Source organism: Gopherus evgoodei, chromosome 3 (genome assembly GCF_007399415.2).
Source record: "Gopherus evgoodei ecotype Sinaloan lineage chromosome 3, rGopEvg1_v1.p, whole genome shotgun sequence".
NCBI lineage: Eukaryota > Metazoa > Chordata > Testudines > Testudinidae > Gopherus > Gopherus evgoodei.
Genome location: NC_044324.1, coordinates 40295029 through 40322502, shown reverse-complemented (window position 1 = coordinate 40322502; position 27474 = coordinate 40295029). Strand labels below are relative to the sequence as shown.

At 41.9% G+C, this 27474-nt stretch overlaps 1 protein-coding gene across 1 annotated transcript in view; it reads right to left on the bottom strand.

Moving 5' to 3' along the window:
* Window positions 1-27474, bottom strand: part of ADAM17 (ADAM metallopeptidase domain 17) — a 57746-nt gene that overhangs the window by 11157 nt on the left and 19115 nt on the right. Inside the window, exons 2-13 of the mRNA XM_030555451.1 lie at window positions 26893-27025; window positions 25237-25370; window positions 23997-24085; window positions 21135-21303; window positions 18675-18805; window positions 11144-11233; window positions 8980-9093; window positions 6987-7131; window positions 6250-6338; window positions 2373-2525; window positions 1250-1449; window positions 52-155 (exon numbers count right to left, since the gene is read on the bottom strand). Of these exons, the coding sequence (XP_030411311.1) occupies window positions 52-155; window positions 1250-1449; window positions 2373-2525; window positions 6250-6338; window positions 6987-7131; window positions 8980-9093; window positions 11144-11233; window positions 18675-18805; window positions 21135-21303; window positions 23997-24085; window positions 25237-25370; window positions 26893-27025 (1551 nt within the window). The remainder of the gene's footprint in view (window positions 1-51; window positions 156-1249; window positions 1450-2372; window positions 2526-6249; window positions 6339-6986; window positions 7132-8979; window positions 9094-11143; window positions 11234-18674; window positions 18806-21134; window positions 21304-23996; window positions 24086-25236; window positions 25371-26892; window positions 27026-27474) is intronic.

Sequence of the window (27474 nt, the reverse complement as noted above, 5' to 3'; positions counted from 1 at the left end):
GAGCTTGCAGCATTCAGTTGCACATGTAAGGGAAATGTAACAATGGCATACCAGTGCAATAGGACTCTCCTTTACAAGTAGCATTTATGGCTTCCTGGCATTTCTTCTGAGCGCTTTCAAACTGGCAACCTTTACAACAAGGGCTGTTCCGATCACTGTGAGAAGAGTGGAAGGAGAGGTTGAATATTAGGCTACTCAATAAATAAATAAATGCTAACATTAAGAGCGTGACAAACCCATGGAAGCACGTATACTTCTCCTCTTAGAGCTCTGCCTATCAGATATATTTGTCCCTCATTTTCTGAAGTGCCCTGAAGAATGGGTTACATAAGCACATATACAACATTACACACAGAGAGGGAGAGTGGGCCCCTCAACAAGGCACTAGACAGACTCAGGACATATGAGAACTTTTCCTGCCTCTGCCACTGACCTGCTGGGTGACCCTGGTCAAGTCCCTTCACATCTCTCTGTGCCTGTTTCCCTTCCCACCCTTTGTCAGTCTTGTCTAGTTAGACTATGCTTTTCAGGGCAAGGACTGTTTCTTACGGTGTGTGTACAGCAAGTAATACAAGACCCCCTAAGCACTACTGCAATGCAAATATTTAAAAATCCACATTCGTAAGTAAAGTTACAAATGAACTCCATACTAGGAAAGGACTCAACTTTCATGTCTCATCTAAAAGCAAAATGACTAAAGCACAATTCCTCCAGTGTAAATGGGAGCAGATCTGTACTGTCCAGTCTGCACACAGAGTGAAGACAGAGCTCAGTTACCACAGTCACTGTCCAGCTTGCACAGTAGGTGTTGCTAGGGTCCTGGATAACATATGACTACGGATTTAGACAGCTTTGCAATGTACACGCAGAAGGGGCAGTGTTAAGGTTGCACAGGGAACCTTAATATTGGCACTTTCTGACTTTTGAGTGCTGCAATTGACATCTTTTTTTTGGTATAGAATTTACCATTACACTGCACTGATGTGCAGTTCCTAGCAAAGCAATGGAACAAAGTATTCTCAATACTACTGCATGAATTAACACCAAGGCTACCAAGTAATGGCACGCACCAAAGCTCTCTCCTGGAGTCCTTAACTCTCCCAAGGCTCATTTGCCCAGCAGAGAAAGTCTCAAAGTACTAGAGCTAGGGTCCAGAAGAGTGTATTTTGCTGCACTGCAAACAAGTTTTTGCCGCAGCCCCATATTCCCTTCCCCTCCCAACCAAGGTTGTTGCTTTAACATCTCTTACCTGCACTTGGCATTTTGTTTCAGTTTACAGTCAGCAGAGCAGCAGGGATCAGAATGCCTGTTCAAAAGGCCAGGATCACATTCCTCACCTTCATCCACTCTGGAGTTCCCACATACTTGGTTGTTGCGCTCTTTGAAACATTCCTGGGCCTTGCTCTGAATGGTCTTACAGATGGATTGTTTACTGCAGCTTGAGAACATCTAAAGAATCATAAGCGGTAAGAGCAGCACTGAGAAGGAGTGCATCATTCCACAATACATCCAAGACTGACACCATCACCCCCTAACCCCCAATTCTGATGTTTTAAGAAACATTTATTCTATTTACAATGCCACTGTGATACCCTGGGAAAACATAACAGAAAATAGTAGCCTGTGTTGAAAAACTGCTTTGTTGCATTGTGATTAACACCTAGCCAAACACATATGCACAGCGCTGCATGACTAACTCTTGGGAGAGATTCCAAGGCCAAACCCAACCCTTCTGCTAGTACTGGGGGTTCAGGTGGAGGAATACATCCAAAGAAACAGTCATGAAGTTGCCAAAATGGGGATAGACTTTTCTGACCCTGGTTGTAAGCTTCTGCAGAGCTGCTAGTAACCTTAGGCTAGTCATTCATTTGATATCTCAGTTTCTCCATCTGTAAAATAGGGATAATACCAAGTCCTCAAGCGCATTATGACATTTATAAGATGAACAGAGATGAGTATGTATTAACTTAGTGATTGGGATAACCACTAGAAAGAGACTTGACAACAGTGACTAACAGTTTACTATTTAGAAGCCTGTGTTCTGGTGCTGAAGATCCAAGCTGGGTTCCTGCTGACAACAGCGATATCAGTAAGTGTAGACAGCCACCGTTTGTTACAAAATATGATCCTAGTAGGGGCTGAATGCCTGTGGATCTCAGGCATTTGGGAAAAATTTATCTAACACTGGGACTAATAATAGTTAATGAGTATGTCTCCCTCTAGTGGCTGTTCAAGCAATTAAGTGCCTATTAAATACAGGCTAAAGGAGTGCACCTTAGCTAAGCAGATAAGGACTTGTGCTTTTGGGGTGGAAGGTTCTGGGTCAGTCCTTGTTGACTGTAGTGGGATAGTAGAAGTTAAAATAAATTTACCTTATTGTTTTCATGATCGCCACTCACAGCAATTGGATACATAACATATTTCCCTCCCTGGTCTTCAGTGGGGGCACATTCCGGCAGACTGTCTGGATCATGCTCTGCTCCGAAGTTGTGTCCCAGTTCATGAGTAGTAACCAAGTCTGCTTCCTTGTTCGATACCAAGAAAATACATCTAAAGTCAATATCAACATGCAGTGGGAGGTCTAAGTAATTCCAGGTCATTAGATCTTTAGAGATGTACTTCATTAGGAATCAGTTCTTTGGTTAAACATATCAGTGCTAAACTGAAGTCAGGGCCTGTAAAATTACCAAACTCTTGAGAGCCAACTGCTAGAGGGGGGTTCAGATGCTGTATGGATATATAAGAGTTCAACATTTGATACACTGAAGTCATTTAAGTCTCAGATTAACAAAATATTTTCTAAAGAAACTTCATGCCACAAAAACTATGCATGTGTGACATTTTCATTCAATTCCCCTGGCAATCTGCCATCTTTTTATTGACTAGTTAAGGCTCTTAATGGCCACCGTCTAAACTCACATTCTACTGTTTTGGTGCTAGAAAAAAGCCTAGAAATAACATAGGGTAGGGCTGTCAAGCGATTAAAATAATTAATCCCAATTAATCACGCTGTTAAACAATAAGAGAGTACAATTTAAATATTTTTTGATGTTTTCTACATTTTCAAATATATATTTCAATTACAACACAGAATACAAAGTGTACAATGCTCACTTTATATTTATTTTTAATACAAATATTTGCATTGTAAAAAACAAAAGACCTACTGTAGTATTTTTCAGTTCCCCCTTTACAAGTACTGTAGTGCAATCTCTTTACCATGGAAGTTGAACTTACAAACGTAGAGTTATGTACAGAAAAAACTGCATCCAAAAATAAAACAATGTAAAACTTCAGAGCCTACAAGTCCACTTAGTCCTAATTCTTGTTCAGCCAATCGCTCAGACTTAAAAGTGCTCTTTTAAGACTTCTGAAAGCATGGTACACACCTGGTCCCTCTCAGATTGCAGAACACTTCAGATTCTTAAACCTTGAGTCCAGTGCTGTAGCTATCTTTAGAAATCTCACATTGGTACCCAGAGGTGGCAGGACTGTAAAAATTTTGATGGTGCCCAGAATCTGCCCACCTCTCCCCAAACTCCACCCCCTCCAAACACTGCCCCCCCCGCCTAAGGTCTGAGAGGAATTTTTGGGGGGAGGGGGTCTGGGATGCAGGCCCTGGGCTGGAGATTGGGGTGCAGGAGAGGTGGGGCTCTGGGAGGGAGTTTGGGTGGGGGAGGGGGTCTGGGATGCAGGCTCTGGGATGGAGTTTGGGTGCTGGGTGCAGGCTCTAGGGATGCAGGAGGGTGTGAGAGGTGCAGGCTCTTGGAGAGAGCTTGGAGATGGGAGGGAGTGCGGACGGAGGGGGTGCAGCGCTTACCTGGAGCTCCTAGGCAGGAGTCTCCATGTGCTGCTACTCCCAGGCACTGCCCCCACAGCTTCCCATTGGTCACAGGGGCACCGGGGGCAGGACACAGACCCACCCCGCCCAGGGGCTGCAGGGAGGGGCCGGCAGCCACGTGGAGCAAGCAGGGAGGATGCTGCTCAGCTCTGCTGCGCTGCCAGTGGTGAGTGGAGGCCCTGGGCTGTTTTAAATGGCCCAGGGAACATGTGGCTGAGGGAGAAACCCGGCCCCAAACATTGCTGGAGCCAGGCCCCAGCCCAGGAATATTTAGTGCCCAGGCACCACAAGCCGATAGGACTCGCTGCCCATGTTGGTATCTTCTTTGCATGTTGTCAAATTTGCAGTGAAAGTGTTCTTAAAACAAACAACATGTGCTGGGTCACCATCTGAGAGTGCTATAACATGAAATAAATGGCAGAATGCGGGTAAAACAGAGCAAGAGACATACAATTCTCTCCCAAGGAGTTCAGTCACAATTTAATTAATACTTTTTTTTTGTTTTTTGTTTTTTAAACGCTTGTCAGCTGGAATGGTGGCCAACGCATGAAGGGTCATATGGATGTTTAGCATATCTGGCATGTAAATACTCTGCAATGCTGCTACAAATGTGCCATGCGAATGCCTGTTCTCACTTTCAGGTGATGTTGTAAATAACAAGCGGGGCAGCATTATCTCCCATAAAATGTAAACAAACTTGTTTGCTTGAGCAATAGGCTGAAGAATTAGGACTGAGTGGACTTGTAGGCTCCAGTTTTACAACGGGTGTTTTTTTGTTTGTTTGGGTTTTTTTGAGTGCAGTTATGTAACAAAAAACAATCTACATTTGTGAGTTGCACTTTCACGATAGAGACTGAAATAGAGTACTTGTATGACATTAATTGAAAAATGCTATTTCTTCTGTTTATCATTTTTACAGTGTAAATATTTGCAATAAAAAATAATATAAAGTGAGCACTGTACTCTTTGTATTCTGTGTTGTAATTGAAATCCATATACTGGAAAATGAAAAACATCCAGAAATATTTAATAAATTTCAATTGGTATTCTATTGTTTAACAGTGTGATTAGAACTGCAATTAATCACAATTAATTTTTTTGAGTTAATCTCGTTAGAAACTGACAAGGATACCAACAAAGAAACAATAACTGGGGAAGACAGGCTGGACACAGTACACCAGGGAAGGGGAAACTAGGAAGGGGCCAGGAGAGAGAAGTTTGGCAGAATAGCCTTAACTTGTGCTACTCCACAGACACGGCTCCTGCCTGCAAGCACCACCCCCACAGCTCCCATTGGCCAGGAACAGGGAACTGTAGCCAGTGGGAGCTGCTGGGGCAGTGCCTGCAGAGAAGCGCAAAGCTATGTGACCCCCACAGGAACCGCAGGGATGCATTGGCTCCTTCTGGGAGTGACGTGGGGCCGGGGCAGGCAGGGAGTCTGTCTTAGCTCTGTTGCACCACCGACCGGGAACCGCTAGAGGTCTAAGTTCCATCGGGTGGGAGTCTGCACCCCAACCCCCCTCCCAGAGCCAGCACTACCTAACCCCTCATGTACCGTGTAGCCCCTGCCCTAGCCCTGCCCTCCTCCCAGAGCCAGCACCCCGTACCCCTCTCCTGCACCCTGAGCTCCTGCCCCAGGCCTGACCCCCCCTCTCAGAGCCAGCACCTCATACCTCCTCCTGCACCCCAAGATTGCCACAGACAAGAGCCCCCTCCCATACTCTGAACCCCTCAGCCCCAGCCCAGAGCCTGGACCCCTCCCAAACCCCAACTCCCTGCCCCAGCCGGGTGAAAGTGAGTGAGGGTGTAGGAGAGTGAGCAGGGCAGGACTATGGGGAAGGGATGGGGCTGATCCTGGGTTGCCCTTAAAGTGATCTTGCCAAAAAGTGATCTTGAGCATAAGAAGGTTGGAGACCACTGTTGCAGAAGTACAAAAGACCAGAGATGCATGGTTTTTCTTACAACAATCAGCAGTTCAATTTATTCCACTGCCAATCTACTAGTTTAGTCTTCAGGGTTATTTTGATTTTTGGGGCGGTTCTAAACACACATTTGGTATGAATTTAGTGCTTTCATCTTTGGAGATGTAGAGTCTTATTTATCAATAGAAGAGGCCAGCACAATCAGAAGCAGAATGTTTCCTTCTCACTGCTCCACCAGTGTGTCTGACTAGTTCCATCTCCAGAGACATTCAGTCCTGGCTCTTTCTATCAACAAGGATAACAACTATGATGGCATTTTTTGCGTCACAGATACCTGTCTGTAGTGAACTGGACTGAGAGCAAACAGTTCTTTTCAGACAGGCTTCCAAGAGCCATTCATCTCACAGTAGTTATAGCACTGAAGAATAACAGCAAAGCACATGTTTAACAAATACGTTCCGTATACCCACATTCAATTTCCAGTACCTTTGTGAGGATAGTTTTGCCATAGTTCTTTGTGCTGGTTAAGCCACTGTTCAAATAGATGTTTTTTTTGACAGCTTGACTATAATAAGCTATAGAGAGGAAGATGGAAGAAAGTGAAATTCCTCATATAGCACAAGAAAAGTAACCGAGCTTTCTACAGATTTTTGTTTGTTTTTAAGATAAAACCATGTTTAGGAAAACTGAAGATTCTCCCCATTCTTTGAACTTTGTAAATAAATGACTATAACATTACAGCACTCACAGGCTTATTAATAAGTCCCCTTCCCCCAATTGTTGCAATGGGGAATCTGCAGTCAGAACATAAATAAATGCATGCATTAAAGACTGCAAGGCATTCATATACTCAAGCAATGAGGGCCATATAAGTACTTAAGAGATAGATGTTGGACTCCATCCCATTGTGAAATTTGCAGGCCACACCTGTTAAGAGCTGCTTCTTTCCAGAGCAGCACATGAAAATTTTAGCTGATCCAAATAGGGCCATTATGGATTTCACTCAACCTATTAATTCAAGAAACTTAATTGTTCTACCCTATCCTATTCCCCTTTTTGTACGCAGCCTAGGATGCAGCCTTCAGTTCCATTCCTAACTCAGTCACTAGGGAACATTTAAGTGACACACATAACACCACCTTCAATCCTTCTACAATTTTCTAACAAAGTACAGATATTCAACCCACAATTAGAGGTGTGTGTGTGAGGGGGGAGAATCTTACCCTTTGGGCAAATTCCACCATGGGTGTTAGGCCTGGGAGATCCAACATAAGCTAGTCCAAGTGTTCCCATATCGAAATCTTGGTACGTAAAGAGATGAGCAAGGCACACATGAGCTGCTCTCTCAGCTATATCAAAGCTAAATTGCTAAAAGGAAGAAAGCAAGTGTTAGAAAAATCTGTAATATGTATGGTGAAGAAATTCAAAGATGAAAAAATCATTTAACAAGCCAGGTATTTTCCAGCTCCAGTTTCTATTACACTAAATGAAGAAATCTGCTCCATCCCCCGATCAGAGCAAAATAGTTCCTTCATATATTCTAGTACTTAGTCTGGCTTAGTTTTAAATATCACCTCCTGCCAGAGTATAATCGACAGTGTTAAGATTCTCATTCATCAGCAACATCTCAAGGAAAGGAAAAAACTATTATAAGGCCCATCTTTCAAAACAGCAAATGCTTGGTAACAGCCAGCATTACAAGATTTCATTACAGAATGCCTTTAATGACAGTAGGAATTTGCTGCTCTCATTCATGCTGCTGAAAAGGAGCAGAGCTGAATCCAAACTCTAACTTTCTCCTTAGCTTCTCTGTTCAATGTAGGTGGTGACCCAGAGCACACTTTCACTTGTGTTTCAGCAATTTACTGAATCATTTTTCTGGCATCCCAAAACATGCCACTCACTTCAGAAGAACAAGTATGGAGAGGAGCGCACAATCTTGTGGTGAAATGGCACTACCAACGAGGGCAACAGATAGGTGAGCGGGGAGGGAAAAGATAAAGGTGAGGATAAGATCACATGGATCCTCAGTAAGGCATGTCCACGTCTGGATGGCTGGCATTTTCTGCTGATTCTCTTTCTTCCCCTAGAACAGTGGTTCCCAAACTTGTTCAGCCGCTTGTGCAGGGAAAGCCCCTGGCTGGTCGGGCCAGTTTGTGTACCTGCCATGTCCACAGGTTCGGCCAATCGCGGCTCCCAGTGACCACGGTTCACTGCTCCAGGCCAATGGGAGCAGCTGGAAGCGGCAGCAAGTCCCATTGGCCTGGAGCAGCGAACCGCTGTCACTGGGAGCTGCAATCGGCCGAACCTGCGGATGCAGCCGGTACACAAACCAGCCCGGCCCACCAGGGGCTTTCCCTGCACAAGCGATGGAACAAGTGTGGGAACCACTGCCCTAGAACAACCTTGTAAGCATCATTGCAGAAGCAGGTGTTAAGAGGGATCTGAATGAGTCAACAACGCTCATGCCTAGTGAGTAGCTTCATGATCTTACTGCCAGCCCTGCTCTGCCTCCTCTCCTTCCCATTTATAATCCCATTTTGGTGGAGTCATGTCAATAAAGTTGTGTGATCTTCTGGGAAGGGGACATGTTCTTATACTTTTGCAAGATAACTAGTGTATTCTGGGAGAACTCCAAATATAACACATGTTAACTTTACTAAAACAAATAAAACCTGCATGCTATCCAGAAAGGCCAAGACATTTGGTAAATTTGGTCAACTGGATGGCAACTTAGAAAATGAAACAGCATGGAGAAATTCAACGTGTATGAAAGAAACAAGTTCAACTATACAGCCACACATTAAAGGAGTATCTGAGCACCTCACAATAGGATAGTATTGTTAGCCCACTTTTACAGATAAGAAAATGAGATACAAAGATCAAATGTCTTGAGCCAGGTCAAGCAGGGAGTCTGTGGCAGAGCCAGGTCTCCTGAGTCTCACGCCAGTGCTTTAACCACAGGGCTGCCTTCCTGTCTCAATAACCACAAAATCATTTATATTTGTTTTGCACTTAATAATTGTATTCTGGAAGTAGATACTTTTTATAATGAAGCCTCTTGCCATGAGCCTGGGTAGAAATATCCTAGTTTAGAATTCTTGTGATAAGGAAGAAAAGCAATTTCATTTGCAGAGACTGATCTCGGATAGCAAATAAGTATTTCTCATATTTTCTTTTTAGGTGGGACCTTGTGTTTGAGAAGCACAGTTTTACCTCCAGCAGGGTCTTCACCTCCCAAGCATCCTTCTCTTCATTTGGCTGATTTTTTGCCATGTTATAATGTTTTTTCCCAGGCATCACAACACTTGATTCATTGTGGACAATAATCTATATTCAAGGGTATATCATAATTAGAATAAGGAACTGTAAACAATTCAACAAGCTGAAGAAATAGGCAGTGAAGCGCCACGTGCTGCAATTTTAAAGTAAAAATGTTATAGCCAAGGGAAATTTTTCACCCTCCTAAATGATGGCCAAAGCACCTAATTAAAATGCCACCCTATTCTAGATTTAAACTTACATATTCCTAGTAGTGAACTCTTGACCTCTTAATTAAGATAATGCCATACACTTCGACCCAAATATAATTACCACTAAACACATTAGCATCATTACACTAAGTTAAGTTGCACATCACAAGTTTCCATTGTATCCCACTAAGATATTCATTACTCGGTCATAAAAATTCAGGGTTCAAATCCGGTAGAAAAGGTCCCCAATGCACCTCTGATTTTATTTAACCGAAGAAGATTTACAAGGATTCCTATCTTTAGAAATTTAGATGTGCAAAAAGAAAACTGAGAAGTTTTATGGCTAAAAGCACATTTGTCATGTTTAGGCTTTTCTGACTAAAGAGGTAGTTAGCTTGCAGTGTGGCATATGTTTAGTTATGTCACAGTAAATGGGAGTAACACTGGGCTTTTATAGAGTTTATACTGTAAATAATGGCCATCAGAACCTTTATTACTCAGGATGATGACAAGAAAAGAACATAGCTTGACTCTCAGCTCCCAAGATGAACTTTAAGAGCTGGTTGATAGAAATAGCTTGTAAACTGCATTTGATACAGAAATCATCAAACACACAAAGCCGGACCCCAAAAAGCCATTTTTACAGTCACTTTTCAGAATAAAAATGCATTTTACATGAGAGATAAGTCCCAAAAGATTCCGGGAATTCAGAATTAAAGTTCCAGCAACAACACAAAACCTACTTTATAGCATTTTTGCCTCATCTTTTGTCACGATTACTAAGGCTGCGGAAGTCACAAGTAATTTCCCAGAAAGTCATGGAAGGGCGAAAACATGAGGGACTCCTCCTCAAACTCTGTTTCCACCATTAGAGGCAACTGCAGTCACCTAAGACAGCATTGCCTGGTTAGCTGAAGGAAACAACTGATTACCTGATTGCATTGGCCTTCCCAATTGCGGCCCATTTCTACACCTGACATTTTCAGGCTTCAGGCACAGTACTGTGAGATTAGCAAAACAGAGAATTGGGTCAAAACAGCCCTTCCCCCCAGGTTTGAACATCTAGTTGGATTACGCTTAAAGCGGCAATCTAAGATCAGATTTGTCTAAGTTAAGTAAGACCATAAGTAATCAAGTAAAAAAAGTGAGTTAGATGTCATGATTCCTTATGAAAAATCATCTGCTTCAATGTACACAACACAGCATGGCATGCCCTCTTTAAAGCCCACTCTTATGATGCCTACAAGAAATTCGCCCACTAAAATTTCCATTTATTTAAAATACATTATTCAGTCACTCAGAGCTCTAATTTTCAAGAATTACTACATAAACTTATTGACGTCACCCATCTCCTCCAATCCCCACAGTGACTTGTTACCCCCAGCACTATTCATTGCATCATGTCTGAAATTAGTTGCTACTCTTCAGAAGAGGAATTGCGGCTTTTTATCTGTATTGTGTGTCACTTTGAACACTTCTGGGCTCTGTCAGATCAACACCATCACAACTGGGGTATGTGACACCATTTGCACAATAGTATGTTCATGAAAGAACCATACATTTTTCAAATTTAGCAAAAGCAAAACAAAAAAAGTCCTGCAACAGAGATCAAATGTGCCAGATCTCAGCCTGAAAGCTTCTCCAACAGTTGTGTCTGATAAAAGATGGGCCAAGACCAACTCATTCGTGAAAATTCCTAGGATGATGCTTTTAAGGGGTTACTTATATGATGAAAGTAAACAATTTATAAGTTTTGATTATTGGCATTCCGATTATGTGTATTCTGATTCCAGACCCCACCATCCAAATGTATACTATATATTTTTTTAAAAAATCAGAACTTATAACATCCAGAACATGCTCTAATACCAAAGATTCACAACCCTTTGCATTGACTCCATGAATACCTGCTCTATTTGTATGCCGTATCCTTTCAAGTTTCCGTTGTCCCAAGAGGTATTTCGATAGATGTCATCCACTCTGTCTATTAATTCAATCTGTGCATGGAAGGTGAACATAAACCATTATTTAGATCCAAATTCTTATCATGTAATATAGTCCAAAATATCCCAAAAAAGTTGTAGTGTATGTATCTATGAACACCCATTTCAAGTCAAAACTGCACCTCATAAAACACAATGGACAAATATACTGTTCCAAAAACATCAGAGCAGTGGCCCATGGTGTTTTACAAAGTTTTCCTGAAAGTTTTCCATAGTCAAACTGTAGCAGACTCTGCCATTTACCATTATTTTGTATAGTGGAGTGGAAAAGCAACATAAGGTTAAGAATAAATCATCCTGGTAAATACTTTTATGCCTATGCTAGCATTCCACTATCGCTTTAAAAAAAAACAAACAAACAAACAACTAGTAAGTATAGTACTGAGTGATCTTGGTGTTCAGGGTCTCTCTGCTGGTCAATAAGCTATTGCTGTCCTCCTCAGTACATTTGGTGCTGGGGCTCCAGAGCACCTGCTCCTCTCTCCTGGCTCTTTTGTTCTTTATAGCCCAGGCCTCCCCTTCCAAGCAACATCCTTCATCCAGAAATTTGCATGTCTGTTTCTACTGAACAGCACCTCCAAATTCACAAAGGATGAACAGCAGGGCTGTTGGTTGGTTTTGGGATTAGGAGGGTAGGGGAAGAATAGAATCATGAGAACATAAGAATGGCCATACTGGGTCAAACCAAAGGTCCATCCAGCCCAGTATCCTGTCTACCGACAGTGGCCAATGCCAGATGCCCCAGAGGGAGGGAACCTAACAGGTAATGATCAAGTTCTCTCTCTCCTGCCATCCATCTCTGCCCTCTGACAAACAGAGGCTCGGGACACCATTCCTTACCCATCCGGGCTAATAGCCATTAATGGACTTAATCTCCATGAATTTATCCAGTTCTCTTTTAAACCCTATCATAATCCTAGCCTTGGTGGGAGGGATAGCTCAGTGGTTTGAGCATTGGCGTGTTAAACCCAGGGTTGTGAGTTCAGTCCTTAAGGAGGCTATTTAGGGATCTGGGGCTAAAAAAAAAAAAAGTTGGGGATTAGTCCTGCTTTGAGCATGGGGTTGGACTAGATGACCTCCTAAGGTCCCTTCCAACCCTGATATTCTATGATTCACAACCTCCTTAGGCAAGGAGTTCCACAAGTTGACTGTGTGCTCTGTGAAGAACAACTTCCTTTTATTTGTTTTAAATCTGCTGCCCATTAGTTTCATTTGGTGGCCTCTAGTTCTTATATTATCGGAACAAGTAAATAACTTTTCCTTATTAATATTCTCCACATCACTCATGATCTTATATACTTCTATCATATCCCACCCCCACCCCCGTCTCCTCTTTTCCAAGCTGCAAAGTCCTAGCTTCTTTAATCTCTTCTCATAGGGGACCTGTTCCAAACCCCTAATCATTTTAGTTGCCCTTCAATCAAGGGCGTTCCAACCAGTAAAACTGATAAAAAAAACAAAAAACCTAGTGATACTGATACTTGAAATGTCCCTCCCTTACTCCTAGCTGAGTTTAGACTTTAAGGCATTTTGTTTGTAAACAATTATAATATCATTCTTTAAGATCCATTTAATCAAATTTTGCTGGCATATTAGAAGCAAGTTTCCCTATTCACAGAGACTGTTCCAAGAGAGTTTCTTCTAGTGAAATGGACTCCTTCCCTACAAATGAGCTGGCCTTATATGTGATCACATTTGTCATTTATTTTGGCTACAGAAGGAGTCAAAGAAGCTAACAGGGGCAGGCCCTTCCTCCCATATACATTATCTAAGCATTTCTACAGCATCTATCTTTAAAAAGGAGAACAAAGAGGATCTAGGGAATTATAGACCTGCCGGCCTAACTTTGATACCTGGAAAGATATCATACCTAATATTAAACAATCCATTTTGAAGCACTTAGAGGAGAGCAGTTATAAGGAATGGCCAACATGAATTTACCCAGAGCAAATCATGTCAAACCAACCTCATTTCCTTCTCTGACAGGGTTACTAGCCTAGCAGATGGCAGAGGGAAGCCATAGATGTGATTTATTTTCATTTCAGTAAAGCTTTTGACACTCAAATAAATAAACTAGGGAAACGTGGTCTGGATGAAATTACTACAAAGTAAATGCATAACTGGTTGAAAAACTTTACTCAGAGAGTAATTATCAATGGTTCACGGTCACACTGGGATTACATATCAAGTGGAGTTCTGCAGGGGTCTCTACTGAGTTACATACTATTCAATATTTTCATTAATGAATTGGGTAACGGAGTGGAGAGTCTGCTTATAAAATTTCCATATGACACCATGCAGGATAGGGTGGCAAGAACTTTGGAGAAAAGGATCAGAATTCAAAATGACCTTGACAAACTGGAGAATTGGTCTGAAATCAACATGATGAATTTCAATAAAGGCTAAACGAAACAGGAAGTAGTACTGCAGATCTGAATGCTACAGCGGATCAGAAAATTAAATATGAGCCGACAATGTGATGCAATTGTGAAAAAGGCTAACCATAATTCTGGGGTGTATTAATAGGAGTTTTGTATGGTAATCAATTTCTCCTCATGTCCACTGAACGTAGGACCAGTAGTAATAGGTGTAATCTGCAGCAAGGAAGATTTAGGTTAGATTATACACCTCTACCCTGATATAACAGGAATTCCGATATAACGTGGTAAAGCAGTGCTCGGGGGGGGGGCGGTGTGCTGCGCACTCTGGCGGATCAAAGCAAGTTCGATATAATGCGGTTTCAGCTATAACATGGTAAGATTTTTTGGCTCCCGAGGACAGCGTTATATTGGTGTAGTTAGCAAGCTTTTCCTAGTAAGGACAGTTAAGCGCTAGATAAGGTTTCCAAGGGGCACTAGGGAATTTCCATCATTGGAGGTTTTAAAGAACAGGTTTGACAAGCAATTGTCAGAGGTGATCTAAGTATATTTGGTGCTGCCTCAGTGCAGAAGAATAGATTAGTTGACTTCTCAAGGTTCCTTAGGGCCCTCCATTTCTATTATTCTATCTAGGCACCAGACATGGATTATAAAGACAGCCAGGACTGTCCAGAAGGTCAATACATGGAACTTGAGTGGATCTGTTAGTAATAAGGAGCCAGTCTAGGTTGCAAAGCATGGACACTAACATGTTCTATCTCATCTCACAGCAACGAGATGAGCTACAGTCCTGTGCACCAGCTGTAGCATCTTTAGAGCAAGTTACAATAGTTCAGCCTACAGGTGACATTTGTCTGTTCTACTTATCTTAACTACAAAGTTGCAAATGGCAACTCCATACTAAGCTACTATGACATTATCTGAAAGAATGTGCTAACTGTGCACTAAGGCAGAGGGGAGAATATGGTACACCCTGTAATATACTAGCAGCCAGTCAGGAGTTAGGCTGGTAGGAAATGTTAGAAGTTACACACCTTGTACAGTAATGATAGTTCTTCAAGATGAGTGTCCCTCCACTGTAGGCTACACTGCTGATTGGAGAACTTCGGTTGCAGTGTCCGTTAGGCCTGCACATGCCCTGCCTCCCCTTGTGCCCCGCCATGAGGCTAGTCAGCCTGCACAAGCTAACACCCCCCTCAGTTCCTTCTCTAATGCAGAATTATTAACAAGGACTCCGAAGCAGATGAGAGGTGGGTGGGTTGTGGAACCCCACATGGGCACACATCTTAAAGAACCATTGTTACTACACAAGGCAAGGAACTTCAAGTAGTGTCCCTCTGGATGCTCCACTGTAGGTGATTCCCAAGAAGCATCCCCACAGGACGGCTGGGACTTTGTAGTTGGGTCAGTTACAGATAACAGCACAGTCAAGCCGAAGATGGCGTCGGAGTCCTCAGTGATCGCAGTGGACTGTCACCCATGTCACCGTTCTACAGATCTCGAAGACAGGGACATTCTTGGAAAAGGCAATGGATGAGGAGATCGACCTTGTGGGGTGTTTATGAATAGTATCTGGAGGGGTCATATTGTGAGCTTGATAACATTGTCTGATGCAGTAGGTGACCCACCTGGAGAGTCTTTGGGCTGATACTGCTGAGCCCTTCAATCTTTCTGCAATAAAGAGTAAAACTCTTGGGAACTTCCTGAAAACCTTCATTCTGTCCAGATAGAACACTCGGCTTCGCCTGACATCTAGAGTGTGCAATATAGTCTCCCTGTTGTGTTGGTGAGGCTTGGGATAAAAGGTTGGAAGGTAAAATATTGATCTTGTGAAATAGGGAGGTTATCTTGGGAGTGAATTTCAGGTGTGGTCTGAATGTAACTTTGTCATGAAAGAATACCATGTAGGAGGGATGTGCCATCAGAGCAGCTAATTCTCCTAGCCGAGGTGATTGCTATCAGGAAGGCTATTGTTTTTGCTATTAATTGTCCCTCCTGAATAATGGATTTGAATTGGTCGTGGCCATGAGGGTATGCTCGAGAACCCTGCTGTTACCAGCTACTGTAAAGGAGCCTGGGAGTACTGTGATGCCAGCTCATCAGGTTTGCTATGCAAGCCCTGACTGAAGAGCGGGAGAGCATGTCAGGGCAGCAGGGAAGACTCCCATGCCGGTTGAAGACTCGCTGCGGAGGTTCCAGCACTAAGGAGAGGAGACTCCGGTATGTCCAATACATGAAGGTCCCCAGAGTCTCAGAATTCTGGTGGTACTGACTGACTTGATGCTGTTGGCAGTGCCCAGGGGGAATGGAGATCTTGTCCATATAGATCGCTCTCATGCCCAATGAGGCATTAGTGTTGGTACTGATGTAGTACTGCATACCAGGAATATCTTTTTAGGAGTGCTTACTCCTATCCTTATCCCTTGGTGCCGCTGACTCGATGCCAGTGCCCATCGGGTTCATGGACTTGTCAACAGTATTTGCCACAGAGGACTTTCGAGAGTCATGGTACTGGTCTGAGATGGTCTTGGTGCCGACAGTACTGAGGATAGCCACAAACGCTTTCCAGCATGCTCTGTATCTTGGGGCTCACTATAGGACTTCTCGCTCTCTTTTTCAAGGATTAGTAAGAAAGGTCAGTGGGGCTTATTTCTTCAACCCATAGCCTTCAGGTATTGAGGGCTGTGGGGAAGACTCACATCTGCCAGGTGATTTGTGGTTGGGTCTGGAGAGCCGCCTCCATGAAAATAATCTTTCTGAGCTCTCTGTCTGTATAAGACCAGGGCCCACCTGCTGGCAGAGATCACACTTTTGTTGAATGTAGCCTTCCCCGAGGCCACAAATGCACAGGCAGTGCTTGTCTGTGACAGGGATAGCCTCTTTGCAAGAGAGGCACTTCTTGAAGCCCAATGAACCACACATACCGTTGGAGGAACGGTCCCCAATGAGGGGGGAAAAAATAGTCTTATTTTATTTTTTAAATTTTCAGGGGAAAAAGATAAGAAAAAGGGAAAAGGCTACAACTAAGAACTAGGAAGCTGACTACAGAGATGCAAATCAAAAGTAATGGTCCCAACAGACTGCGAACAGCTCCGTCTCTAGCCAGGGGCAGTTGAGAAGGAACTGAGGGGGGGGTTAGCCAGCATGTACTCATTAGCCTTGTGACGGGACACAAAGGGAGACAGTGCACGTGTGGGCCTCAGACACCCTGCTACCGAAGTTCTCTGGTTAGCAGTAGACACAAGCACACGGAGGGACACTACTTGAATAAGAATCATCTGTTGCACTCATGTTTATTCATACAATGAGTGTGGGTGATCTTATTTTGATATTTCTTTAAGAACTGCACATTTTTCTTATCACAGAAGTTTATCAGGTTCTTCTTGATATTTCTAGCTGGTTAGAAGGCAGAGATGTTCTAGATTTGCTATAAATAACTATGCAGTAGGCTGGCTGTGAACTACTTATCCTTTTGGACAGAAGTGTTACACAACTGGAAAAATATCCTGTACTCAAATAAATAGTCACTTTTGGTAGATTTTAAATGAAGAGCTTCACAGTAAACAAGCCAAACAACAACACAGATTAATGCACTGGTCTCCAAAGTGGGGTGCACGCACCCCAGGGGATGTGCAAAATGATCCATTGGGGGGTGCTTTCTGCCGCTGGAGGGGGGAGAAAAAGGGGGTTGGCCAGAGGAGGGAGGGAGAAAGTGGGGAAGCTCCCCCTCGGCCCACCCCCTGGGCCATGCAGGGCCACTAGGAGCACAGGGGCTTTAGGGGCTACAGGGCCCTGGGCTAAGGGGGCCCCGGCCTGCAGTTCTAAAGCCCCTTTTGGAATGCAGCCCTGAGTCCTCTGGCCTGTGGAGGAGCAGGGGCAGCCGTGTAACCAGTGGTGGGAAAGAAGTGGCACTTTCCCCTTCAAAGCCAGCTGGAGAGAAGTGGGGCTTTGAAGGGGAAAGCGCCGCTTCTCTCCGGCCGCTGGCTGTGTGGCTGCCCCTGCTCCTCCTGAATCCTCCGGCCCTTGCTCGCAGGGCAGCATTCTGAAAGGGACTTTAGAGCTGCAGGCCAGGGCCCTAAAGCCCCTGAGTTCTGGGTGGCCCTGCCTGGCGGGGGGGGGGGGGGGAGGGGGCAGCTCCCAGAATCATGGCCATGGGGGTGGTGCCGCACTGCGCAGAGCCACCTGCACACCCCCTGCACCAAACAGAAGCTGCCCCAGGTAAGTGCTATGCACCTCCTGAGCTTTCTCCCGCACCTCCGCCCTGAGTGCCTTCCAGCATCCTAACTTCCTCCCAGACCCCACACCCCACCCTGAGCATCCTCCCACACCCTAAATTTAATCCAGACCTTCAAATCGCTGTATCACAAAGTATTAAACCAAGATTTTCAGAAATAATGAAGCACACTCAATCACATTGCTCTCACTAAAAAATATTAATAATTTTTTTGTAAGAGCAAAAAGGTTTTTTGTACCGTTAATAAAATAAAATATTTTTAAAATATTGTTTATTTCATCTTTATCTCATCCTTTTTTAATTCCTATTTTTTATGTATGTTTTATAATGTACATAACATATTAGTACAGTAGTACATGTATATAATTTATAAATAAATAAATATACATACATATATTGGGGGTGCGTGCTCAAAAAATTAATGATAGAGGTGTGCGATCAAAAAAGTTTTGATCACTGAGACCACTGAATAAATGCATATGTTTGAGTCTACAAACAGAGTTAAAAGACAATTTTTTAGAGGAAAATCTTACTATGTAGCCCATTTGGGGAGATGGGGAAAAAGTTAGAAGAGCTGCTTAAAAATATTCTGCTCAAAGATTTATTTAATTGCAGCATTAGCCACCAGTGCAAAATAATTTCTTTTAAAAAACTTAACACAACACCCCTTAAGGTAAACAGCACTCAGAGTTCACCATTAAATACAGCATTGAATAACATATAGGTCATGCCAGCTTTCTAACTACTATAGCACTGGCTTCCAGCTGCAGTGCATCTGCTTGCATGACTTCTTCTAGCAAACAACAGACTGTCACATACTTACTAAGTAATTAATAGTTGTGCTTTCCTCCCCGCGGCCCATATACTTGAAGAAGCGATGATCTGCCACCACTAATATCTTGCATGTGTTCTTGGAGTGGTCTGCAATGGCTCTTTTCTCCCGAATGATGTTCACTGATTTGAATATTTAAGTGAAATCAAATATATTAGACACACATATTCCTTGACAACTAATAACCTCTTTAGTTTCCATTTGATAACACTGCTCTACAGCCAAAATGTTTCTGAAATAAATGTAGTCCAACTTTACTAATTCTGGATCACTGAGAACGAAAATGATGCTTAAAATTGTTGACTGGCTCTAGTTTTCAAGATATGCTATTGGGTCAGTATATATGACCCTTGACTTGGGAATGGCAGAGGATAAGTGAGTTATAAAGGGAAGGGATCTCAATTTAAACCAGAAATGACTAAAATACATCTTTGACTGGATCTATGAATAAATCTATGACTCGGTTTGGACAGTACTTGCTTTTGAGGCAAAACAATGCAATCTGAAGCTGGTATTGCATCACACATGATATGAATTGCATCATGTTATTCCTAGAAGTCATGGATGATGCAATCATAATGAAGCTTACATCACTCTGCTGAACAAATTGTCCTATATCAGCTCTAGAAATCATACAGTGTCGTGCTCTCTTATTTGTCAGTGTTTGATTTTGCAAAGGGACACATTTCTGTTTAGCCAAAGTGAGCAGAGATGCCTCGTACTTCTGTGAACAGTGCAGATAACTTCTGCTATGTTTGTGGTGAAGTGACTTTTGCATCACAAAAGCGCAGTATAACCACTATGGTTAAGAAAGCCTATCACCTTTATTTTGGCTGCCAAATTGGAGATCAGGACAAGAGGTGGGCCCCACACATATGCTGCAACACTTGTGCAACAAATCTTCGCCAGTGGTTGAACAGGAAATCTATGCCTTTTGCAGTGCCAAAGATTTGGAGAGAGCCAACAAATCATACCAACAATTGTTATTTCTGCATGGTGCCTCTAGTTGGGAAAGGTGTGTCAAAGAAGAAAAAGTGGACTGTGCATTATCCAAACATTCCATTAGCTATACGCCCAGTACCCCACGGAGAAGGACTGCCAGTTCCTGATGCACCAGAATCATTCTCACTTGAGTCAGATGAGGAAACGGAAGAGGATGAAACTTCTGGTCCTGAACCATCAATGTCACAGGATCAACATTTTCTCCTCTGAACCACACCTCATAACACAAGGTGAACTGAATGACCTTGTCAGGGATTTGGAACTACCCAAGAGTAAGGCAGAGCTGTTGGGCTCCAGACTACAGCAGTGGAATCTCCTGGCAGGCTATCAGGGCAAATGGAGCCCATCAATGCTTGCAGACTATTGCTGGACAGTGACAAGAGATGCTCCATTTAATGAATACAAGAGACAAGCCAAGAAGCGCCGAGTAGACACTGAATAGGACTTAAACTATGTACAGAATAGTTTTTTGCCTTTTGTTTCAAAATAAATTTTATTAATATAACCCTTTTGCTGATTTTTAAAGTGTTACATAAACAGGACAGGTGAAATATTATCATGTAAAGCAACCATAAACACATGAAAAGACCTAGGTTTATAATTTATGATTAAAACTCTACTATCCACACCATATACATAGACATAAAATGTAAAAACTTAAATATCTTAGAAACAGTAGCCAATCAGTTGTTTTAATTGTCATATTTGAATTCAGCACATCAGAATACCTAATAAATATCACATTTTATCTCTGAAGCAGACGACTTCTCAAAAATTGTAGACCAGTGTAACATGATTAGGTTGGTTTTTTTTTAGAGTAACCCCTCTGAAAGCATAAAAAGTCTTCCTAATACTCCTCCAACCTATTTGTTCTAGGAAAGTAGTGGAGAACAGTGAAACTGTACAGGGAAAGAGTAGAGTAAAACTGCCTGGAGAAATAAAGCTAGTCAACTAAGTCTTTCACATCGTTTTCCCCTTAACCAAAACTCCCCCCGTGTTCTACTAATCCCCCTTCTGGCAGAGGAGGGCTAGATCCAACTCTACATAGAGTCAATCATGGCTCAAGAAGACTCTCTAGAGAAGAGCACTAGATGCCATATAGCCTCTCTTTGCACATCATAAAGAGACAAAAGCAAGGCACAATCCCAAAAAACTATTTTCAGGTCACCTTTAAAGAAAAACGGGTAACTATTAAATCGCTGTAAAGGTGAAGGACTTGTATTGGTCCATTCTGTGCTCCTTCCCCAAGATTGGTGATGGCCTTTGGTGGTGTGTTTTCCCTCCTCAGCCACGATGAGTTTTAAAAGTTATAAAGTGATATGAGAGAGAGACAGCAAAGTAGACAGTTTTCCAAATATGAAAGCATCATGGCCAGATACTAGTCTTACGTTACTACGTAGCTATATGAATAGGTTTCAAACATTTCACCCTAAATAGCAGGATGCTCACCTTCATTTAAATGGCTGGCCTCTAGTCCTTCGGGCAGTAATTCTTCCTCCTTATGTTTTAAATAGCCACATACTTTGGGGGACTGTAAACGTGAGAAATCCTTAATATCTTCAGATCTGTAGACCAAGAGTCTTTCATCCTGAGTATTGTCTATATACCTCCAAAGTGGCTAAAAGTAATACAAGAAATGCAAGTGATTTAGGTATAGTGTGAATGCAAGGGCTTCTAGGATTATACATATTTAATAAATATGGCCAAAAAGTTCCACTAAAAATAGCCACAGCTGTGTACATAGAACTTAGGGCCTTGTCCCACCTACTTTACTCTCACAAATAATTCTACTGATTTCAATAGTACTATTTGCATGAATAGCACAAGCGGGATTCAGCTCCTTATATTGAGAAATGGTCAAAAAAAAGACAGACATCAAGAATTCTTAGACCTTAACTGCCCTATGGGCAAAGCAGCAGCCATCTATATCTTCATCAAAAGGAGAGGAACTATGCAGCCACTTTTGAAGGTTTAAAAACAGCACTTTCAAAAAAGTTTATGTGGAAGAAAAGAAAGCTGAGAGGTCTCTCCCCCCACAATGGTCTGAAGAACTGTAGGGGAAGGCACAGGTAGGAAATTTACTACTCAGAACTCTGCCTCATTCAGTACAAGCCATAATAGATCATATGGAATACATGAGTGCACACTTGCATATTTCATGAGTTCGCAGGTACTTCATGTGCAAGTTCAGCCCCCCTTCCCCTTTTAGTAACAAATTACTGTGCCTGCATAAAGTATAATTTTTTAAACTCTCATAACTCATCCAAATTTTCACAGGACATATTAAAGAAAAAAGAAAACTGTGTTAAACATCAGTCTAATCTAATTTGGGACCACAAACACTAAAATGTCTTAATCATAATCACATGGTGTCACTGTAGGGCAGTGTTAAGGCTGTTTGGGTGCCCTGATTGTGCACTTCCCTACCTTAACATGATTGGATTTCTTTCAAGTTTAACTTTAACAGTGAATTCCTGGGTTTATAAACTCTTGGTTTTGAGATAACTGCAATATCCACAGAATGTGTTTCACCCCAACTTACTAATATGTATGGTCAACCTCCACACTCTTAACATACTTTTTGTCTGGAAATATACAGCCTAGAAACAACTCTTTATGGAAGTATTTAATAGTCTGTTTGTGAGATATTTATAGATATTCCCAGCATTATGTCAGAAGCTCAAAACAGTACAAGAATGCTAAACAACAAGAATGAAATACTAGGTTTTCAAACTAACCCTGGAGAAAAAAAAAGGTTAAGTGCCAAATCCAAAATGTTAAAAGCTCCCCAAGTCCCTTCTTATGAAGAAGACAGGCACAGCATGCTACTCGAGAAGACACTGGTAAGTTGCTAATGATACAAATGTTCCCCATCTTACTTTTTAAAAGCTCTCTCTTATTTGTCAGATACAAATTTTTACCATGGAGGTGAAAAGCCTCAGAGCTTTAGCAAATTTTTTTTACATTTAGATGCAGAAATAACTTATCAAGGCTCATCTCTAAGAATCTGACAAACTCTGCTCCTTTTTTATTGAAATGTGTAACTGGGATGACACCGGACACATATAGATGCAGAGAAGTCTATATAAAGAATATGTTTATATTAAAAGAATAAAATTAAAATTTAGTATTCTCAAGTAAATTTAGTCAGTCCATACTACACAGCTGACAGGTTACACTGCTGGTCTTCAACCACTTTTCCTTGGTTGATACAAATGTAATTTTAACTGACATATCTTAAGAAGGCACTAACAGCATAAAGAGTATACAAAGAAAGTACTTAATTTTGACACCTCCTACTTCTGCATTAGTGAACAAAGCAAATAGTACATTAGAAAACCTGCATTGTTCAAAAATGCTTCCCCAATACGAAAACAAAACCGTAAAGTGAGAACTCACTCTTCAGCATAAATGAACCTAAGATAGTAACTTCTAAAGTGGTTTTACCAGAGGCCCTGGACCTTGTAGTTACCCCACACTTTTAAAGTGCTGGCATGACACACACGGAGAAAACAGTGAGCTAGAAGGAATTCATGAACATCAAAGGATTCCACTGAGGATAGTTTACTGATGATGTTCAGGTGGTTTGAAGTACAGCAGAACCTCAGAGTTATGAACACCAGAGTTACGAACTGACCAGTCAACATACACCTCATTTGGAACTGGAAGTATACAATCAAGCAGCAGCGACAAAATATATATAAAGCAAATATAGTACAGTACTGTTAAATGTAAGCTACTAAAAAAAAGGGAAAGCAGCATTTTTCTTTGTCATAGTTAAGTTTCAAAATTGTACTAAGCAGGTGTTCAACTGTAAGCTTTTGAAAGAACCACCATAACATTTTGTTCAGCGTTACGAACCACCTCCATTCCCAAGGTGTTCATAACTCTGAGGTTCTACTGTAATGACAAGTTGTTTTTTTACACCATCAGATTGCCAAGATGCCCGTATGGCCTTATTTTCAGCATTCCTGTATTGTAGTCTACACATTTAATGGTTCACAAATTTTAATAAGGAACATTCTGCTTTACTAGAAACAAATTTTTCTCACTGCATATTTATTTACATAAATATGCTGCATTCAGTATGGAACAACAATCTGTTGCTTCTGCCAGTGCTTAGAACCATGCATGTTTTCGATACAACTGTGTGGAAAAGTAACGCTTACAAAAATCAGTCAGAGCCCATCCCTCCAAAAATGTTTTTCAGCTACAGAAGTGTAGGTGGCTGGGGCGACAATAGGGAAATAGAATTGTTTTTCATCAAAGATGTTCCTATTGTCTCAATCTTGTTTTCACAGCAAACAGTACCTCTACATTGTATTCTTCGCCATCAGTGTTGATTCTTACAGTAAAGTCTTCATCACCAATGTGCGCTATAACCTTGGAATTATGTTCACCTTTAAATGTAGAAGAGAAAACTTAAGTTAACTGATCTGACAACTGACTGATCTATTTAGCAAATGGCATCCCCTCTTCTTAAATCAATACTGCTTTCTCTGTAAAGACCAGAGCAGTTTTCACTCTAAAGCAAGACTATTTCCCTGCGCTATGCTATCAGGAAATCCAGGGAGACATGTTAAAACACAGTCTCCAATTCTGTAAAAGTGATATGCACTAGGATGCCTTTTAAAAAAGAAAGAAAGAAAAGACAAAGTTGGTCAGAATCCCCTGGACCACCAGTAATGGGTTATGAAACCTTTTACCAACATAAACCATTAACAGACAACATCATACTCCAGGGACTGGCAACCTTTGGCACACAATCCACCAGGGTAAGCACCCTGGTGGGCCGGGCCAGTTTGTTTACCTGCCGCATCCGCAGGTTTAGCCGATTGTGGCTCCCACTGTTCACCATCCCAGGCCAATGGGGGCTGTGGGAAGCGGCGCGGGCCGAGGAATGTGCTGGCCACCACTTCCCGCCGCCCCCGTCGGTCTGGAGTGGTGAACAGTGGCTAGTGGGATCCACGATCGGCCGAACCTGTGGATGCAGCAGGTTAAACAAACTGGCCCGACCTGCCAGGGTGCTTATTCTGGTGGGCCGCATGCCAAAAGGTGGCCGATCCCTGCCATACTCAGTAGACGTGCCAAGGTTTAAGACTGGGCAACGCTCTCATCCAGAAGAGTTGTCTATCCAGACCTGATTTGAGGCATTTCATCATGATAGCGAGGTTGCACTGCCACTAGCTGGGCTGGTCTTGATTTTGTGAAAAGGATTGCAGTTCCTAGTACTGTAAAATCCAGAATCTCAATGAGAATTAAAGTCAAGACTCATTTTTAATAGAGCAGAAGCCACAGTGGCCATAGTGTGTATTTTTGTAAAATACGTCTTGATGATTTTCAAAGCCAGATTGTAAACCCTTATCTCAGTACATGCAGCACTAGCCTCACAAAATTGTCAAGAAAATTGACCAGCACAGGAACAAAATCTACCACTCTGACCACACTTGAGGAAAATGAAAAAGCAACGATATCCAATTCATCATGGGCCAGCAGATTGACAAAGCTGTGCTACTCCCCAACAATGATGTGCAGTCTAGCTCATACTAACCAACTACATGTCCAGTGAAGAATTCTTGCCATTGTACATGATACTCCTTTTCCTTGCCTTTACTGTCCACTATTAGTGCTTGAAAGTTTTCAGAAAAGTGTTCAGCTGTTGATGTTAGGTATAATTTAAAGTGCCTGTAAAATAAATTTACTTCCATTTAGTTTTAAGTGAACCATGCATAAGGAAACAGACATCGGCTTCTTGTTCTACTGAAACCTCTCTGGATGTTAGAAGACAATGACTCTTCAATTAACAACATACAAAAAAATATGCTATTTGTCAGAGGATTTTTCTAAGAGCCATTTTTAACATCTGTAAAGTAGTCAATGTTTATTAACAAGAAAAAAAAAGTTTTTTTTTCCCAAAGTTAATATATACAGCCACCCTTGCCAAAAGGTATTCAAACAAGGCTGATTTCTTTTGCATTGCTGGTCTTCAGAGAAAACCAGACCAGAAGATTTAACAAAACAAGTCAATGGTAAGTAATAAGATATACCCCAATGATCCCATTTCCTGAAATATGCCCAGAAAACTTTGACAAAACTTGGCATCCGTAGCCCTTAATGGAAAATCTACAACACACGGAGTTTTATCTTGTTTGCCACCAGTGTAACAGATTTTGGGGCATATATCAGCAATTATCCTGGGGAGAGAACTGGCAGTATTTTGAAGTGTTTGTTACAATAGAAGTGGAAAAGGGACAAGGTATCAAGCAATATAAAATAGGAACATGGGAGATTTTTATCTATTTACTCTAGTATTTTGCTCTCATTCATGTTCTGTGCCTCCTGCCTCAGATGGAGGTAGAAAATACACATACGAACTTATGTGATGCTGTATATCATGGTAAGTAGTAGTTGTGGACTTCTGGAGGGGCTGAGGGAGGGGAGGGCACATGGAAAGAGGTGAGATGAGGATACTGCCTGACTGAATATGATCAGTCTACACCTTTTAGCAGGAGATGATTCTTGCTGCATTTCAAGTTCAGAATTTCAGTGTTTAGAAAGCTAGGAGGGATTTTTCCTCGGATGATCAAATTACTGTAGCCAATGCCCTTGTTCCTGGCCTTATTCCATCTCTTCCCCCACCCCACATCTTTCGATCAAACATCAGTCCCCATCAGAGCCCAGAATGTCTCCCCGGCATTTCTGTAACAAACTGAGAAATGCTTTGTGGGATGGGGAGGTCTACACACAATGTGAGCAAATGGACTAAGTTCCCATAAACACCAATTCTCGGGCAGCATAACATGGCAGCCACAGACCAAAATACACAAGGACACAATGAGACTTTCAAGAAATGTAAGGCAGGCAAAAGTAATGGAGGGAAGCCAGAATCTGAAGATAAAGCAGGATCCAACCCAATTAATGAAAAACTAAGGTAAACAATAAAATGAAGGAAATATCAATCACTGCTTCTTTAACAACAGAGGAATACAATATAGTTAAATAATCTTCCATTCTCTTGGTCTCTGTGAAACAAATCACATAACCATGCATATCACTGACCCATAAGAACTGGCCAATCGTAACAGCAAATGCAAAAGGCATTTCTGTTTTGGCAATTATACAGTATTCATTTCAAAAGATTAAAAAAAAATCACATAGACTAGAAGAAGAACATTAAACCAATATTTGCCACTGATGATTTCATTACCTACGCAAGGCTGAAAAACTTAAGAGTCTCTCTATATGCGATTCTGGCTGGAGGTCCCTTTTCCTTAATGAGTGTTGCTGGATATTCGACAGAGAGAGGATGTCATAATCTGAGAGCACGGATTCAAGCCTCTCTGAAATAGATAAGGAGACAGTTTATAACAGTTTCAAGAGGAAAATATACATTAAAATTAAACAATTATTATAGCATCCAGCTGTAACATACATTACAGATATTCCAAACTCTGCAATCCACTTTAATTTTAGAATAATTATAGTGCATTTCTGTAAAGGTGCTTTTTATACAGTCAGTGAGATGATACAGTATGTGATAGGCACGGATAAATTCTCAGTTAATGAAATGTGTTCTAGTGGGAATTTTTTCAGCCCACAGCTAGCGTCACAGTTTTACCATGACCCAACCAATAATTTCTTAAATTGCAGTTGTGTTGTGTATGCACCCTCCCATCCATTGGATCAGTTCAATGGCTTCTACTTTCCTCTGAGATGGGTGAGAATAATTCATCAACTCCCTCTGTCATCTAATACAGTGGTTATCAACCTGAGGTACGTGTACCCCTGG